Source organism: Amia ocellicauda, chromosome 9 (assembly GCF_036373705.1).
Source record: "Amia ocellicauda isolate fAmiCal2 chromosome 9, fAmiCal2.hap1, whole genome shotgun sequence".
Classification (NCBI taxonomy): Eukaryota; Metazoa; Chordata; class Actinopteri; order Amiiformes; family Amiidae; genus Amia; species Amia ocellicauda.
In genome coordinates this window covers 23321418-23339010 of record NC_089858.1, presented here as the reverse complement: position 1 = coordinate 23339010, position 17593 = coordinate 23321418, and the positions used below count along the sequence as shown (strand labels likewise).

Here is a 17593-nt window from a genome sequence, read left to right as displayed (position 1 = left end):
GAAGCCTCTTAGAGACTCGGTATTGTTGCCCTTTATACAGCCAAGCTTTTCTCAGGAACTCTGCTGAGGTTTACACTACAGGCTATTCGTCATTGCAGTCAGTGTAGGGGTTGACAGGACTAGTTTCAGGTAATTTTGTACTTTTTCCAGACTCTCACATACAATGTAGTTTCCAACTGTTTGGACACAGATATTTTACCTTCACAGAGTCCAGACAGGGCGCTCAAGATGCAAAAGACTAGCGTCTGTTTTGGTTTTAACCGAGAGACAGGTGCCAGACCTATAGGCAAGGTGTGAAGTGCATGTATATGAATTGTATTTTAAATTAATGCTGAGTGTGTTCATGTTAATGTCTGGTTTCTCATTCTTCTCGTACTGTATTTCATATTATTTTGTCAAATTCATTCGATTGCAGTTCTCTCTGTTACCAAAGCAACCTCTTTTAAAGAGTGCAAAACAATTAAAATCAATCTCAGATTCTCTGTGAATTGCATCCAGAGCTTAATTCTGTGCCCGCAGGATTTAGTATTTGTAAATTATGGTTCTGGGACTATGATCAGACATCTCTAAGCAAAAAAGACAAAACCAATGGTTTAGGATTGTCAAAAAAAGCTACATTTTCGGGTAACCAAGCCAACTGAACACAGGAAAACCATAAAATATTGCAAATATCATGTTTGGAATCATTTATTTTTAAAATTTAAATAAAGGGTATAGAATGATACACTGATATTTGACTCACACACACATCCAAGCTAGTTTGTACCATCATGTCAATGCCGAGATGCCCTGGAAAGGAATAGAAGTGCTCCATTAGCGATCCTCGCCCCCACACTGCAACACACAGTACTTCCTGCACCCATGACCAGCAGCCCAGGGTCTGTGCCACCACTCGTTACCAGCTCATTAATATTCAAACCCAGCCTCGTGCTCTAGTAGGTCGTCCCTAAACAGCAGCCTAATTACAATTCACCAAACAAGGGTTAGACAGACAGACACATTACTGCACATGCCAGCAAGCCGCAAAGAGCATTTTAAACTCTTAATAAGAGCCCCACGCTGAAATGGGAGCTGCACAGCCAGCCCCACACACGCAAAATACCCATCTGCGCAACTTGGCCTCGTTTTAAACGTTTCTTCCCACTTACGGCGCTTAATTGTGCCCGAGTTTGTGCAGCTGGAGACGGCAGCAGAATGCCTTTTTCAGAGTTAAGTGAAAGGCAGATAATTTAGGCAAGCAAAAGACTGCTGGCTGTACTGTTGCATACTTTACGATCTAATTAATAATGAATTTTGCCCCCCTGAAATGCTCTGTCTCCACTGTGAGGCATGCTCCTGGACACTGACACTCATTCAACCCACAATCCCCATTCTGACACACAGCAAAACTCTCTCAATAAACACATCAACTGAAACCGGGGGGGATTTCAGAAGTAAAAAAACTATCATCAAGCAAACGACCGTCTTTGTTAATTTCATAATCTTTAGTGGATTAAAAAAAAAAAGTCCTCAGATGAAGGTGGCACAATGTCATCATTATTGGGTTAAAAATAAAAATATGAAAAAAGTCATTAGAGGAATCTCTTCTGCATCATCTCTCTCAATAGAAGCAGTCTTACGGTCTACCAAAATCAAAAACCCAGTGGACATTTCTAACATTTCATGGGGATTTGATTCCACTAGCTTTCTGCTTCACTTCTTTCTACAACACATTTTCTTCTTAGTACAGATGGGTCCTGTAATGTAATTATCTTTGTGCCACCTTATTGTAAGTGCAATCTACCCCCTGCCCACAATCTCACTGGCTTCTTGCTGATGGTGTTTCCTGATTGCTCCCCATGCTGTGAGGATATGGTAACAGGAAGTGAGATCATTGCTGGAAGCTCTTAGCTGGGATAGAAGCGTTTCAGCAGGTCCTTCTTGTTGACTTTTCCCATCTGATTTCTGGGCATCTCCTCCACCTGGATCAGCCCGGTGGGGAGCATGTAGGAGGCCATGTGCTCTCTGAAAGACAGGACAACCATGCTGAAGCTGCCAGGATATTTTATACCAGGTTTAATAGCAAAGTGCTGCTACAGTGGGGTGTTCTGGGTCAAGTTGGGTATAGTCCCAGTCCCAGGCACAGTGCACTGAACAACTGTAAAACAACACTCCTCAACTGCTTGGCATAACATTTCAATTAATGGTTTTAATACCTAACAATCAATCAATTTATAAGAAATATGGTTTTGATATATTTTGCTTATTTCATTAAAAAAAAAGTAACAATCACACTTTGGTGTAAAACCGTGTCATGATATCTGTGGTCCTGCAGAGACAGGGCCAAGTTCATGGCCCTCTTTAGCTTGTATGCATCTCTATTTTATATTATGCGTTCCCTGTTTGTTTGATTTTATTTCCTTTCCTCCCCCCACACAGTGAGAGAGGGAGCAGAGCCCTGCCTGACGGAGATTCAAAGTGACAGCAGCAGCACAGGCACTGAGGAGTGAGCATCGATGAGCTTGCTCATCTCTTTTCTCTCGTCCCCCTGTTCCAGCGCTCTGCCCGTCCTGGGGCTGTGCCTGGCGGTGACAGGCAGGTCGCTGGCACGGACGCTAATCCACCATGCTAGACCAGCCGGGCACAGCGCCGCCGTCCGCAGCCCTGCGCCACCTCACCATATGGAGTGGCAGCACGCAGGCTGCCTGCTGTCAACCAGGACAGAGAGGAGAGGCGATAGAGCCCACAGCCATCCCACTGAAAGGGGACATGTGTCTCCTGCCAGTGCTTGTGTTGGGGGCAAAACAAACGCAAGTGACATTTAGAACAGCAGCAAGAGCAGCGCAGGCGGAAACAGATGCCTGCGAGACAGGACAGAAACGGGCTCTGGGATAACAAGGCGCAATACTGCTCCATATTCCACTTCTATCAGCCTTCACCCAACTAGACCTGTGCCTCACGTTTATTTTTTTCACCATACTGTTTTTTTTTTTTTTCATATTTAGATGGAGACACAAACAGAAACCTTAACCGTCTTCCCATCTGCTGCATTATTACTTTGCTGGCAGTGATATTAATTCCGTCTGAAGCATCTGGTTTTGGATTTCTTTAATAAACTACAATGCAAATCAGTCTTGGTGGATTACAGAGGAATGGTGCTTTACCTTTCCACTAACTCTGTGATGCTCATAAAGCTCTGTAGCCATAATAAAATTGATATTAGTATATTGGCTTTTTGTGTATGTGTGTGAGTGTGTGCATATGTAAATATACATACTGTATATATAGCTGCTACAGCATTATATTTAGACTACTATTTCCTTGATTCTGTTGAAATGGCAGGGCACTTCTCAATGTTAGGTCAAAATCCCCTTCTAGTCATTTTATTTTCCAACAGGACATGTGCAGTTAATTGTAACCGTGCTATACACAGTGATCTTACCTGCCCCAGATCTTCAGCTCCTGCAGGCTCAGACTCCGCCCCTCTCGGAGCTGGACCACAGCTGTTACTCGCTGGCCCCAGGTGGCATCAGGTGCACCAATCACAGCCACATCTGAGGGAACAACAGCGCCAACATATTAACATGAGGAGCACAACTGAGCCGGCTCAAGTATATCTTGGATGATGCAGTGGAAATGGGGCTTAGAGGCCCCATGGAAAGTCACAAATTCATGTTTAATTATACTATCACTTGGCACTGTGGTGCTATGCAACCCTATGATAGGCTGCAAAGAGGAGAAAAATGAACTGATTATGTCCCCTGGGTTTTGCTGTAGGCCATATTTTAACACATATTTTACCGTTGGCAAATATCAAGCGGTTTACCTTCAATATCCGGATGTGCCAGTAGATGTCGCTCCACCTCAAGAGCACTGATCTTATAGCCGCCACTTTTGATGATGTCCACCGACATGCGCCCCATTATCCAATACACACCCTCCCTGTAGACGGCAGTGTCCCCTGGAAAAAGCCAGAGGAAGACACAAGAGGTAACGCATGAGATGAAGGACTGAAGGGCAGACAGCTTAACAGGCTCTCTGCATTCTCGCAGAAAATAAATATGACGTAGACATGATCTTCACCTAAGTAAACACAGCCAACGTTGGTAACAAGTCTGAAAGGGTTGTCCGAGACATCCCAAAAAAAGTGCTTAGCAAACAGTAAGTGGGTCGTAATCATTCTGCATCAGTTGTGACCGATTTGCTTAGATACTTTGCCACACAATCAAGAGATTCATTGGGGCTCTCATGGAGGGCCAGAAGAAAAAAAAAATCAAGTTAATCAGAGTAAAAGTGCTCAATCTATCATCCAATAAAATGAAAAACTGAATCCAGTTTGCTGCTGACACAGAGACCTCCAATACCCAGATTGTGATGCATTTTCCTCTCATTTCTAATAATAGCTTCTATTGAACCTTCTCTGCCTGTATCTCCTGGGCAAATTGCTCAGAGCTTCTCAGCTGGCGTTTCCCTTAATTACTTTCCCCTCGCAGTGTGCTGCTCAGGTGTGTGCTACTCTCTCTCAGCTGCCTGTGCACTGGGCTGGAGCCGGGGATCCCGCCACTATGGCTGAACCGGGGACAACTACGGCCACACTGAACCCGGAACGCTTCACAGAACTCGTCGTCTTCAATTCCTCCAGCAATTCACATGCGTCGCTTTATTGAAATACATCAATGGTGGGGTCAAGTACTTCCGTGTTTATGACGGTATCGATTATGAGTTGCCCATGATGTGTGGAGGAAGTATGAGCCGGTCTATTGAGAGAGGGGTATCTACTTTGGGGATAAGCTGACATGGGCAGACATGTTTAATCTGTGATCCAAGCTGGGTTACAACTCAAACCCCTTAAGGATAAGAAATGCAGTGACGGAGTGAGCTGTGCCACCTTGGCTTTTGGACGCTGCCAATGACTATTTGATTCGTGGGGCCAGCAGGAGGAGAGGAGTGCCAGGTGAACGGGGTTAGGCTGGCGCTGTGACCATGCCCAGCAGATTGTGACTGATGTGAGTGGAGGCTGACACCAGACAGCTGGCACAGACCTACACCGTCGCACTGCTGCTCCTGCTTCTCTCGTACATGGGAGACTGAGAGGCAAGCTGGGAAGAGATAAAAACTTCACTAAGGAGGACAATAAAAACATTCAGAAGTCAAAACCCCTGTTTCACGGCACAACGAGTCTCTGAGGTGGTGGCAGTGTACCAATGAAAAGTTGGGGGGGGGGCAGCTGTGCAGAAATTGAAAGTCAAATGTATCATTTACCTCACATCTTGATGCACAATATAATGTGATAAAAAAAAAAAAAAAATCCAATGAAGACACAAACGAGCAAACAAAAAAAAACAAAAAAACAAACAGCCCCACACATAGTCCTGTTCCTCTCTCTCTCTCTCTCTCTCTCTCTCTCTCCTCTCTCCTCTCTCTCTCTCTCTCTCTCTGGTTGCACTGGTGAAGAGCAAAGCATCAATAGAGGGCCCATCTGCTCTCATACATCACGCACTTCATTTCAGTTTATTAGCCGGGATAAATCATAAATATTTCATTATACATCACGGGCGGCTGTCGCAGGGATAGCGCAATTTATCACCGCTGCCCTCTTTCACAGCTCTGCAACGGAGCAATAAGCTTTCCAGTCTATTAAACAAGATTGATACAGTGTGTAAATTTAGATATTGGGAATTTCTTCACAGACCACTGCTTTCTGCTGATAGGCTGAGGTAATGTGGGGGGGTGTGTGTGTGTGGGGGGGGGTGGGAGTGCTGAGAAAGTGGACGGGTGTTAACAGTAATAGTGTATTTACAGTTTTTACTCCAAAGAATAATTTAGTCACAGAAATGCACCTTTGGATCTCTTCTCTCTTTTTATGTAAATTAAAATGAAATTGAAAATTGTGGTTTACATGAATCCAGATAAGGGTACCTTTTGTAGGTTTATTAATAATATATACAAATGTACGAGACCCATGGAGAGGGCTTGGAGAAAGTCGAGGCAAAGTAAGCCTTCCTTCCAAATTATGCACAAACTTAGCTTTTTATTTTATTTTTTTAATATAAATTACATAAAATATTAAACCATAAACATGAATTGCTTAGTGCATATCAAATACAAGAGAGTTTTTCTTTAATATTCTTTTCATCCTTGATTCTTAATTTTTAAATCTCGTGTTTGTATTCAAACACCTTAAAAACCTTATTTTTTGATTTTTTATATATTACATTCATAAGAAATGTATAATATATAATAGAATTAAAGTATTAAAGTACTACAAGTTTATAGTTGTATTAACAAAGGAATAAAGTGCTTTGACGGTCACTTAAAAAGTATTAAACAAGATGAGCCAATACACGTATCTAACATCCTCAAAATGTTTTCATCTGTTAATCTCAATTTACAACCGTATTACCTTCATTTAAGAAATTAAGGTTCTTTCGAGATATTTGAAGAAAACGCTTTTGCATTGCAAAACCCCCCTAAAAAACAATTCCCTCCTTAATTGCAGAATGTTTAGAAATTTGATAGCAGGACAGAATGATGTTAGCATTCTACCCATTTCATTGTCGGAGTGGTAGAAGATACGGATGAATGAGATTCTTAATTAAAACGATAAGAAGCCTAATTGTGCAATGTTTTTGAGAAAAAAGGGAATGAAAGCTCACAAGCAATTAAAAGGTAGAAGCGGTGGGAGGACAGAATAAGCGAGGCTGGAAGACAACCTGAAGCACAGATCAAATTATGTGACTAAATGCACTAGACTTTCATTTTTTTTTTTTTTATCAAACATGGTCTCCATCTATAGTGGAATCCATGACAATGAGAAAGCTCTGCGCTATCAGATATTTAAAAATCCTGTGTCCAAACTGAGGGACACTGATGTCACAAAATAGTAAGCTATACACACATAATCCTAGCTTCCTGCTCTCAATGGTCTTCTAGGGCAAGGTTGGGAGTATAGACAGGAAGTTGCAGGTATTAGATTTACATTATAACCAAATTCAATAAAAAGGCAAGTGTTTCAAAATAACTGGGCTGCACCCAAGAATTACTGAAAGAAATTTAAAAAAGTGTCCAGAAAACGGTACATTTTTCATCACTTCTACAGTTCAGAATGTTGAGGTAAAATACATTTTAATTCTTCAACCTGAAGGAAATGCATATTGTTATTTAGTTAGATGATTCCAAACAATTTAAATCTCAAAGTAGACTTTTTTCACAATTGCAAGTTCAAATCTGTTTTCAGCTAGAAATAAGCGATCACTGATGACAATCTGAATACAACTAAAATGAGTGTAGCAATAAATAATTTAGACCTTGCAGCTGGCACAACTGGAAGCAATGTAAAATACTCTTAAACTGTTCACCTTAGTATCTATAATTAATTTGAAAAACATTATATATACATTAAGATACTTTCATATAAAATGTAGCATTTGCATTTTGAGATAACACATACTACATGTAAAAATCAACATGCCAGAGGTGCTCTGTTCAACTGTGGTGAGGATTCTGAGCAGAAAATGTATTCAACACTATTGTCTTTGAGCAGCTGCAAACTCAGAGAAGGTCAACACGTTTTCATACACTTTGATAATTAATGAGAAGTCGTATTTCAGTTATTCATTGTCAACATCATCCCATCATTTTGAAATTATTCACACCCTTGACAAAGATGAACAATTAAATAAATAATACATGTAATGAGATATATTTTAATTCTCAAACATGTTGCATATATTCTACTTTAATCATGATTCAAAGGAATCAACCAAAATAACACCTCTCTCAAATTATAAATGTATTTCCCTCAAAAAGTAAGAGTCATAAATATTCACATACCTAATAATTTTGTTAAATAAAATCCAACAAAAATACATCTGCATTAACATGCTACTTATTAAAGTTTATTTCAACCTTGGCCTCCCATAGTTTCCTGTTTCACCGGTGTGAGGTAACAAACATGTAAAATCCATTTGTCATCCATCACCATGGGGAAAGGCAAAGATCTCTCAGAAGAAACGAGACAAAAGGGTTGTTGACCTTCACAAGTCAGGATGTGGTTACAAACAAATAGAGGAAAAAGCACAAGCACAGTGAGGCAGATGGTTTGTGAAAGATGAAGAATCCAAGGACCACAATTGGAGATCTACATAATTTGGTTGCATCTTGAGGACACAAAGTCCCCACATCTACCATTAGATGCCACCTCCACACCAACAGGCTTTTTGGAAGGGCTGCCAGGAGAAAAAGCCTCAATCAACATCAACAAAAATGCATTGGAACTTAAAATGGAACCGGGTGCTATGGTCAGATAAGACCAACATTTTGCTTTCTGGCCATACACAGCAGTGCTGGATTTGGCATCAGAAGAAGGATGCTTATGTTGAAAAGAACATCATACCCATGGTGAAATGTGGTAGTGGATCTTTGGTAATATAAGGTTGTTTTGCATCTGCTGGTCCTGGAGCTCTTATTAAGGTCAATGTAATCATGACCTACAGCAAGAACATAGACATGTCGAACAAAAACCTGGTTCCCTCTACCAGGAAGCTGTAAATGTATCAATCTTTTAACAAGACAATGATCCAAAGCATACCTTGAAAATCAAATAAGAAATGGTTGACTAACTATAAAATAGTTTTGTAATAGCCATCTCAGTCTCCAGACTTGAACCCAATCGAAAATGTGTCGTGTGAATTGAAGAGGGTCCGAAGTATCTCAAGGATCGTGATAGAATCTGTATGAAGGAATGGTCAAAGTCCCCCCCCCACTATGTTCAGCAATCCCATAAAGCACTATCGAAGACGGCTCAGTAGTGTTGTCCTTGTGAGAGGAGGGTGCACAAAGTATTGAAAAAAGGTGTGAATATTTGTGACACTTTTTTGGAAGTAAATATATAATTTGACAAAGGTGTTACTTTGGTTGAAAATATTGAATCATGATTAAAGTAGAATATGCCCAAGATGTTTGAGAATTAAAATATAGTCAATTACTTGTATTATTTATACAGTGCCTTGCAAAAGTATTCAGACCCCTGACCAATTCTCTCATATTAATGAATTACAAAAGGTACATTGAAATTTCATTATGTTTGACATTTTATTTTAAAACACTGAAACTCCAAATCAATGATGACATTGGTTTTATTTTGGGAAATATTAGTAAGAAAAATAATGAACTGAAATATGTTGCTTGCATAAGTATTTAACCCCTGTGCTGTGGAAGCTCCCAGTTTACACAGATAGAAATTGCCCTAACGAGGACACAGTTACCATATCATTGGCCTCCACCTGTGAACCATCAAAGTTGCTGTGACATTTTCTGTATAAAACCCTCACTGTTGAAGGATCAGTGGTCAGGCTGTGAATCTTAAGGAAAATGAAGACCAAAGAGCATTCTACAGCATGCTTAAAGATAAAGTAATGCAAACACATAGATTAGGAAAAGGGTACAAAATAATATCCAAGTGTTTGGATATCCCATTGAGCACAGCTGGATCAATAATCAGGAAGTAGAAACTGCATCATACCAACTAGACACTGCCAAGAAAAGGCCATCCCTCAAAACTTGTAGCTCAATTAAGAAAAAGACTTATAGAGGCCAACAAGCACATTGAAGGAGCTACAGAGTTCAGTGGCTGGGAGTGGAATAATGGTGCACCAGTCAACCATATCAAGAGCTCTGCATAACACTGGCCTGTAAGGAAGGGAGGCAAGAAAGAAGCCGTTACTCAAAAGTACCAGCTGAAAGCACATCTGGAGTTTGCCAGAAAGCATGAGAGTGACCCAGCTGCGACATGGGAAAAGGTTTTATAGTCAGATGAGACAAAGATAGAGCTTGTTGTCCAAAACTCAAAGCACTATGTGTGGCATAAACCTATCACTGCCTTTGCCTCAAAACACACCATCCCTACAGTGAAGTATGGTGGTGGCAGTATCAAACTGTGGGGATGCTTCTCATCAGCAGGGACTGGGAATTTTGTACGAATTGAAGGAAGAATGGATGAAGCAATATACAGGGAAATACTGAAAGAGAACCTTCTTTAGTCCACTAAAAAACTGAAGCTTGGGAGGATATTCACCTTTCAGCAGGACAATGACAAGAACAAGGCTCAAGAACAAAAGGTGAATGTCCTACAGTGGCCCAGTCAACATCCTGATCTCAATCCCATTGAAAATCTGAAGCTCTATTTGAAAATTTCGGTCCACAAGCATCGTCTAACCAACCTGAACAACCTGGAGCAAACCTGCCAAGAAGAATGGGTCACTCCAATGATAAAGTCACTACAACACTGTGTATAAAGCTGGTACATACAGTACTGTGCAAATGTTTTAGGCAGGTGTGAAATTCTGTATAATAAGAATGCTTTCAAAAATAGACAAGTTAAGAGATTATATTTATCAATTAACTAAATGCAAAGTAAGTGAACAGAAGAAAAATCTTCAAAACAGCATCAATTCTTCTAGGTACACTTGCACAAAGTCAGGGATTTTGTAGGCATATAGTCAGGTGTATGATTAAACAATTATACCAAACAGGTGCTAATGATCATCAATTCAATATGTAGGTTGAAACACAATCATTAACTGAAACAGAAAGGTATATTGCATCAGCAAGGTCTCCCCCAGGCAGACATTTCAAGGCAGACAGGTGTTTCCAGATGTGCTGTCCAAGCTCTTTTGAAGAAGCACAAAGAAACGGGCAACGTTGAGGACCGTAGACGCAGTGGTCGGCCAAGGAAACTTACTGCAGCAGATGAAAGACACATCATGCTTACTTCCTTTTGCAATCAGAAGATGTCCAGCAATGCCATCAGCTCAGAATTGGCAGAAAACAGTGGGACCCTGGTACACCCATCTACTGTCCAGAGAAGTCTCCAAGTGTGTGTGCGTGTTTGCGTGCGTGCGTGCGTGCGTGCGTGCATGTGTGTGTGTGTGTGTGCCTGTCAGGTTTGTGCTGCAGTATTACCCTCACTACCAGAACCTGCTTTAGGGACCCAGCTCCTCTTATACCAAATCACCTTCATTTGCCTCATAGTTGAATCCTGTGTTATAATGAGCATTCATCTCTGATTAGCTACAATGAATCTAGGGAAGCTGTCCTTCTCTCAACCTAAAAAGTTAGAAACATGAAAATGGTCACATAATACATCAATCAGAGGAATCCTTTGTGTGGGTAATATGGAACACAATAACCAACCCTCCTTCTTTTAGATTTAATTTTACTTGGTTTCTTGGTTTTCCTTAATGAGGTCTAGTAAGAATTAAATGTATTTTGAAATGATAAAAATACAGACACACACACACTTAGATACATGTATATTAATTTCCCACATAAAAATAGAGACGGTTAAACGGTACAGCTAATGAGGATGAATAACCAACTTTCCTGAGTAAATTGCAGTTCTAATAATATTTATCATCCTTAACTTTTGTCATGCCTCCTTTCTTGTAATTAATATTACACATAAAAGCACTTCACACTTGGGTGAAATATCTAATTCATCTAATATAAATGCAATTATAGAGGGTAAAATGCAGTTTATGTTAATTTAATTCATCATGCCATTGCATTTGGGTTTTTAATCTCTCCGTTTTGCCACACTGGGAAGATGCGCTGTGACTCGGTGATCAATAAACACTGAGGATGGCTTCCATCAAACCCCAAACTTCTTCAAAGTCAGAAACGTCAGAAAAGTCAAACTGCACCCATGTTCCTCATGGTCTGTCTTCTCTAGGTCAGTTTCAAAGAGGAGAAAGTGAACCAAGATCCTTATGGGTGTTTTATTTCGCCAAGAATCTGTCTGCCAGGGTAATCTGAAACACCATCATTTGTCTTTTTTGCTACGATAAGGAAAAAACTAAAAGTAAGATACCGGAGCAGATCAAGGAGACTTATACGACTGATCTGACCTGTTAGTTGATTTTTAGTTTTTTCCCCCCAAACAAACAAAAAACAGTATAAAACAAATCAATAAAAAACAAAATCTTGTTGAATAACTGCCAGGTTTAAGGATTAAAGTCAAATAGGGCTTGGAGTTTTCCCTTCACTCTCCATCTCTCTAACCATGCACTGTTTTGCTAACAATTAATTCCCAGGCCACCCCTCAGGCTGCCGTCCCCTTCATGGTAAACCGAACGTGGGACTGAGAGGTGGAATCATATGGGTGCACAACACACGGAGGAGTAAAAGAAAAAGAAACTGCAAATACAACATTGCGTTTCTATTCTGGCTTTCAGTTCACTTTTTATATTGACCATGTGTTTACCGCACACCTTTCCCATACTTCAGGGGACTTCACCAAAGAGACAAGATACATTTATTTCCAGAATAGTGATTGTAATCCAGGCCAATGTCTGTTTATATTGCTTTATGCTGCCACTGTCTCTCCTTTCCTCCACACCATCATATTTGTATCTAATTCTAGATTTTTCAGGGTCTTATGTGCTAAACAGCCAGCTAAAACTAACTGTACGCTCAGGATTTACCAACATGCAAAAGGACGAATCCCAGGGAGTGAAAGGGCTCTCTCTGCAAGGTTAACACCGAGGGAAGCAGCCGCTCCTCGTCGTGCACAGAGCCACGGAGCCCTGCTGGGTTTGTTTTTGTGTGCAGCCTCTGTTCCCGAGCCCTTGTCTCGCGCTGGCACTGTTTTACCTGAGGTGAAATATGACATTGGAGGAACAGGCAGCAGTAGAGGAGAGTGCAGCTGTAGGCGCTGAAATAGTGCTTAAATAGGTTTTGATAGTTTCGCTGGGAGCCATAACAAACTGGTATACCCAGAAGACTGCTGTTTTATTTCAGGGGAGGGGGGGGGGACGCGTAGGAGAAAAAAACAACAAAACAAAAAAAAAACACTTGCGATTCAGACCCACACTGAGTAAAATGCTGATCAGTTGCAGTTGCACTCTAATGTCTAATCCCCGCCCTGGTGTAACGCGGGCTCATTAGTATACACTGTTAGAGCTGCCGTTTGCTGTGACTCCACGGCTCCAGTGTGTGATCTGCTACAGCCACAGCTTCGTTAACCTAGTTAACACTCCCCTCTCTCTCATACCAAGCCATGGCATCCACTACTCCTATTATTTATGAGCAAGAAAGGCTAATGCTCAGTCCCAAAACAGCTTATTGGAACACTAGCTATTTTTAGCATATGTCCATTATTTATAAGTATGTGCATGCAGCATTTACAAAATTGCCAACACTTTCCTGCCGTTTGATGTTAAGATACATAATGCCGGCAACAAATGTGGTGTCCTTCTGGACCAATACAATGCAAATGAACTTACTACCAGGCATTTTGTACAATATAGGTCTCAGAGCAAAAATGGCAGATTATAAATGTGTCTTTGTATAGATTATAAATGAACTGCAGATACTTTTAGGAAAATATAGGTATTATATATTATATTAGAGAAAATATTTCATATAAGGCTTGCCATGATATCATGATTATTATATGTGCTCAACAGGCTAATTTATTTTTGATACTTAAAAAAAAATTAAATGTGATTTAGGTAGTCTATCATCCTATGAAAAAGTAATTATCTATGTGTATATCATGTCTATACATCTATCTATGTATCTATGTGTGTATATATATATAATTAAGTGTGGAGAAGTACTAAGTCGCCACTTTTATGTATACTTTTTTTTTTAAACAATCTAAAATCTCATAACACATTCATGCAGAATTGATGTGAAATACACACAATATCCTCCAAATGCACTTTTACAAAATGATTATTCATTTATACTTGTCCTAAATAAATAATGAACTCCGTGGGGTAACCGCTGTTTGTTAGCTTCCTTCTAATAGCATGTGCATTAACAGTGCTCATGTGTGGGGTGTCACCGAAGATTGCACCGAAGGAATGTCAAACAATACGGCACCCTTCCTGCAATGTGCCAAGACAGTTTACTTATGGAAATTCACATGGAAAAGCATTCGTACTGGAAATCACTCCAGTCCAGAGGTCATCTTATCAAAGACTTTCTGCAAAGAAAGAAAACGACCTTTGCAGCCTCAGTTCTCAAGTAACCTAGGGGATCTTAATTAGCATGAATTAACTTTTAGTAACAAATGACATTCAAAGAGGTATATCGCTCCATAGCAGGACTGCAGGGTGCTGATTGAGTGCAAGTCCTTTCTTTGGCAATCTAACGACACTGATAGCTGAAACAGGATTGCCAAATAGAAAAGAGAAAGAAAAAAAAAAAGAAAATCAATGGTAACAAATGAGTGTGGAGATGCAAGGACTGAACAGGCAGGTTCAGCGACAGATTATCTATAGAAGTGCCACTGACACCAAGCAGCATCACTTATGCAATTAAAACCACGGACGATCGCAAATGAAGCCGATATTGATCTGCGGACAAGTGCCAAAACTCTCCTCGTTCCCCCAGTGCCCAGCCCCCAGGGACAGAGACATGGGAGGCTTGTTTATTCTGTCCCTGGGTTGCGTGTCAGTCATACTACACCGTCCGCACACTGCCTTTAGCATTTAATATCACTTTCTCGACAAATATTGACAAAATAAAGAAAAGGCTTTATTACTGTTTGCAATTACCTAGAGTACATGTGCGGGTGTTGGCAAACCTAGTTTCTTTGCAATAAAATATATTATTCTTGTAAAGAAATCTGCCTACAAGGTATCCCATAGTGCTTCTTGATTTATTATTGTAACACTGCACATTTTACCACCAGGGGTTCAAAGATATGAATAAAGTTACAACTTACAGAAATAGCAGAATGCTAAAAGTGAAACATGCCTCAGTCTTTCAACATGGGAACATCCCTTGCATATACGCAATAATTGTATATACAGACAGGAAAATATTTTCAACAGCATAATTATTCAGTCACAGAGTAAGTGATAAGGGCAGCTACATTTAGCATTTATTATACCGAAAAAAAAAAAGGTTAAGGCGAAGGGATTTTTAGCTGTAATCTAAAATCTTCATCACGCTTTAAGTGAATTACAAATCGGGAAGTGGCATGTCGTGTTGTAATGGAAGGCAATTGCCGAAGGATGGAAAAGGGTAGAAAATGAAAAAAGCGCAGAGGGAGGAGAGAGAGGGGAGGGAGGTGAGAGCGAGCTGCCTGTAGTTCTGGGAGACCGGGGAGGGCCGTGTCAGCCTGGCCGTGGCTCCGGGACTTGTCTGCTGGGAGCTGATTGCGCTCTCTCATTATCCAGCCTGTGCAGTTAATGGAGTGTGACAGCGGCATGCAGTGTGCTGGAACACTGTCCTTCCACCCCTTAAAGCCAATTAAAACCTCACCACCCTGCTCTCCCAGCCTCCCTCTCTCCTCTGTCAAGCTGCAGACACACCACTGCTCGGCATATCTCCCAAAACCTCGCTTTCAGAACCAGCCTTCCGTGGGGACTTTCGCTGGGAACACTTAAAATGCCTCAGACTACTGACAGCTTAGTTCAGTGATGAGAGAGTGGACTGAAAACAATTTAAGAAGGAAGAACGGGGGAGAGAAGAGGAAAAAAAAAAAAGTCCTCTGCCAAGCCCTTTAATTTTTTTTTCCAGCTGCAGTGGGTTTTGTTTTCAGTGGGCTACGAGGTTAAGAGTGTTAAATGCTCACTTCTTGATGCACAACTTATAACCCAAAATAAACTTCTGTTTTACGCCCACAAGCCAGATGTCATTAACCAGTTCTAAACCACGACTCAGACTAGCTTTTTAAGGACTCATAAACCCTAGTACATTATGATACACAGCGAGGTGCATCCCTCCCACCCCATGGCACCTCTGAAAGAAGACGAGCGCGTTCTCAAGCTGCGGTCTCACTTTAAAGAGCTCCTGATTGACTTGCCAAAGACGACACTTCATCAGATATCACAGCTAATCCTGAATCTGTTTACACAAGCACAGGAGGGAATGTGGACTGGAGAATGTCTCCAGGAGTTCAGCAGATGAATCGAGCACCTCTCTGACAATCGTGGAAACAGTAAATCTCAGGAGAGGTTAAAGGACGCACTCTGGGGAATTTGCACAGCTTGTCTCTGTTGTTGTAAGATCTAAAACCATATATTTTGTGAATGCCTTTCAATATATAAATTAGATGCATGTGGTAATGTGTGTTGTTCTTTGTCTGCTCAGAGGTCAGGGGAGTTTGTATGGTGCCTGATTGAAGGGTACCTGTTTTGAACCAGCCATCAGCAGTGAAGGACTCATTGGTTTCCTTTGGCCTGTTCCAGTACTCCCTGAAGACAGAAGGACCCCGAACCACCAGCTCCCCCTCCTTCCCTTCCAGGCCGGGCTTCACCTGTAGCAAGACAACAAGATGACCCAGTCTGTCTCTGTGCTGGGTAATGCCAGCTCCCAATACACTGGCCACTGCCTCATTCAGCACAGTCTCATTTAGTGACACAGAAGATACCCTGGGTTAACTGTATAAATCATATATATTTTATGTTTTGATCATTACTAATATTATTTGTGAGACTCACTGAATACCTTACATCAAAACTAGCCCATCTCAGGTGCTGGACATCCATGGCATCTTCTGCTCTTGTGTGTATATAAATCGTTCAAAATTATTGGGTGTAAAATGTAAAGAATTACCCTGTTCAATGATTCATGATTTAGAGAGACCTATGAAAAGTGTGCAATGTTTCCAAATCACAAAATAACATTCAACCAACAGTATCCTTTCCTTATAGTGTTTGGAGTTTCGTGGCTTAATGCCCTGTTCTCTAAAACAGTCATTTTTGTACACTATTCATAATTTCTACATTTACATTTTATGGGTGATTTGCTGACTCTCATCGATTACAAAGCACAACAACTAGTTTCCTGTTCAAAAAAGTACAGTATCAGTACACTGAATTCCAGTTTGACACTTCCTACACAGTCTACAACAAGCTCATCTCACATATCAGTAGCAGTGTGTAATTAATTATCAGGCTGGGAGTCAGTTTTGTGGGCCGCCCTACTGTGTTGTGAACCAGTGAACCAGTAATTACCTGCGTCTCCCTGCAGTTGCCCTCTGCAATGGTGGCATTACACTTGCTGTCCATGATGATGCGGACTTCAACTCCAGGCAGAGGGACACCCACAGAGCCTAAATGATTAACAAACAGACAGGCGCACAGGTCAAATCACGTATTAATCATAACGCAAAGCCCTCCTGCTGCCCTAAATCATGAGTGCACACACACACACGCACACAGACCAATACACACAGGTCAAGCCACCATCCATTGACCCAAACTTCATGCACACTAAACACTTTTTATATTAACATAGGCAACATCTATCCAGCTCAGCTCTCAAGCAGTAATACCAAATAACTAAGACCAAGCAGCATTTGAAGTACCTGCTTCTATACATTGTGTATATATAGCAAAACATAGTTCACAGGCAATTGGCTACAGAATAAAGAACTAAGAGGGTGAATCCTGTAGTAAAAATACATACATACATATATATTTTTTCTGAACAATATAATTTAGCGATCTGTGAAAGCAACTATCAGTCAAAGATGCCGAGTTGTTAACGAGCAATTCAAGTCAACATAAATCTGTGCTTTCCTTCTTCTCAAACAGCTGGTGAAATTGTGTTGTTTTTCCCCCCAAATCCTGACAGCTTAAATAGCGCCGTTTCA

The 17593-nt window shown here is 40.8% G+C and overlaps 1 protein-coding gene across 2 annotated transcripts in view; it reads right to left on the bottom strand.

Annotated features, from left to right (window-relative positions):
• Positions 1-671: 671 nt before the first annotated feature.
• acsf3 (acyl-CoA synthetase family member 3) overlaps positions 672-17593 on the bottom strand; it is a 28509-nt gene continuing 11587 nt past the window's right edge. The window contains exons 6-11 of one of the 2 annotated variants that reach the window (XR_010820002.1): positions 16953-17050; positions 16126-16252; positions 3806-3940; positions 3422-3533; positions 1803-2004; positions 672-789 (exon numbers count right to left, since the gene is read on the bottom strand). Coding sequence is in view for 1 of the 2 variants with exons in the window: in XM_066713754.1 (XP_066569851.1) it covers positions 1887-2004; positions 3422-3533; positions 3806-3940; positions 16126-16252; positions 16953-17050 (590 nt within the window). In the remaining variant the exon portion in view is untranslated. Of the gene's footprint in view, positions 2005-3421; positions 3534-3805; positions 3941-16125; positions 16253-16952; positions 17051-17593 lie in introns of both variants that reach the window. The other variant, XM_066713754.1, reaches the window with a different exon arrangement.